Source organism: Pteropus vampyrus, unplaced genomic scaffold (assembly GCF_000151845.1).
Source record: "Pteropus vampyrus isolate Shadow unplaced genomic scaffold, Pvam_2.0 Scaffold14, whole genome shotgun sequence".
Classification (NCBI taxonomy): domain Eukaryota; kingdom Metazoa; phylum Chordata; class Mammalia; order Chiroptera; family Pteropodidae; genus Pteropus; species Pteropus vampyrus.
Window position 1 is genome coordinate 9,610,557 of NW_011888795.1, and position 1,451 is coordinate 9,612,007.

The following is a 1,451-nucleotide window of genomic DNA, read 5'->3' on the forward strand; positions in this document are numbered from 1 at the left end:
GAGATGGAAGTGGAAACCATTGCCGTAGGTTGCATGCCTCAGGGACCAGCCGTAACGGGCTTGGGCATAGTGTCTGGTCCGAAAGTGGGGAGCAGCAGAGGTCAGCGAGATCAGCGGCCCGGGAGGCGGAGGCGCGGGGGAGGAGGCCCCGCTTGGCTCTGCAGCCCCGGATGCTGCATGACTTCATCCTTCCGCCGGCTCTCCTGCTGAGCTAGGGCCGGTCCAGAAGCTAGCCCGCCGTCCGCGCCCCGCCGCAGTCCCGCGCCCAGCCCGCGCCCGCCATGTCCGAAATCCTGCCCTACAGTGAGGACAAGATGGGCCGCTTCGGCGCTGACCCCGAGGGCTCTGACCTCTCCTTCAGCTGCCGCCTCCAGGACACCAACTCCTTCTTTGCGGGCAACCAAGCCAAGCGACCCCCCAAGCTGGGCCAGATCGGCCGAGCCAAAAGAGGTACGCGGCCGGGGCCCGGAGTCGCCGCCTGACCCAGAAACCCTCTGCCGGGCGCCCCCCGGCTGCGGTTCCCCGCCAAGCGCCCGCAGCTCTTGCCGCAGACCAGCGCAGCCAGCCGCTCGCTGGCCGGGGCTTTTGGGGGGAGGGTCCCCGCTGCAGTGTTGCCCCTCTCTTCTCCTCTCCCGGGAACGCAGTGCCCCGGATTCGATGCTCGCCACCTCTGGAAGTAGAGTCCTGGCACCTGGCGAGGGGGAGGGGCCGGCCGGGGCATTTGGAGCTGCCTGGAAGTGGGAACGTGGGGCGACGGGCCGCTTCTTCAGAACAAACGCTGAGTCGGTGGATGCTACGGGAAGAGCCTTCGGGTGGGAAGGGACGTCCGATTGAAGAGAGGGCAGGGCAGCAGGGGGATCGGATGTCCTCGTTATTTGCTTGGGAAGGGGCTCTGTTGGTACCAGGATCAGAAGAGGGGTTCAAGCGCCAAGAGGATTATGTTGAAGAGAGGGTTGGTCTAGCTGGAGATTCCGTTTGAGGACGGGATTCAGTTGCAGTGAGGGTTGAAGAAGGGGATCCTATGAGCCAAAGGTTTCTGATCAGCTCGGACAGAGGAGAGCTCAGGGGTGGGAGGGTATGGTCGGGAAGGTTGAACGGCTAGAGCCTTAGGAAGAGGGGGCGTTCCTCCACAGGGACGGGAGGAGGGCCTGTGAGAGCTGGGCTCAGCAGTGGGTTGGGCCGCCAAGAGAGTTTGGATAGGGAGGGCACTGTGGCACGGGGGTCGAAGAGCGTCACTGAGCCACGAGCAGTAGGTGAGCGAGGCGCAAGGACGCGGGGCCCATTCTCTCCGTCGCCCCCCGAGGCCGCGCGGCTGACGCGCTTTCTCCCTGCGCAGTGGTGATCGAGGATGACCGGATAGACGACGTGCTGAAGGGGATGGGGGAGAAGCCACCGTCTGGAGTGTAGACGCGCCGGCTCGGGCGGCGGGCTCGGGGCCCAGCCCCGCAGCG

At 65.9% G+C, this 1,451-nt stretch overlaps 2 protein-coding genes across 2 annotated transcripts in view; one reads left to right on the plus strand and one right to left on the minus strand.

Annotated features, from left to right (window-relative positions):
- Positions 1-1,451, minus strand: part of ECE2 (endothelin converting enzyme 2) — a 29,528-nt gene that overhangs the window by 19,960 nt on the left and 8,117 nt on the right. The window lies entirely within an intron of this gene.
- Positions 118-1,451, plus strand: CAMK2N2 (calcium/calmodulin dependent protein kinase II inhibitor 2). Its single transcript, XM_011382418.1, has 2 exons — positions 118-450; positions 1,337-1,451. Exons 1-2 carry the CDS (start codon positions 282-284, stop codon positions 1,405-1,407), a joined length of 240 nt encoding a protein of 79 aa, XP_011380720.1. The 5' UTR covers positions 118-281; the 3' UTR covers positions 1,408-1,451.

What these genes read in the sequence shown, in the direction of transcription:
- CAMK2N2 (XM_011382418.1), top strand. Translation starts at nt 282, where the DNA reads ATGTCCGAAATCCTGCCCTACAGTGAGGACAAGATGGGCCGCTTCGGC. An exon ending in GATCGGCCGAGCCAAAAGAG is followed by an intron (nt 451 to 1,336) that starts GTACGCGGCCGG and finishes CTCCCTGCGCAG; the next exon opens with TGGTGATCGAGGATGACCGG.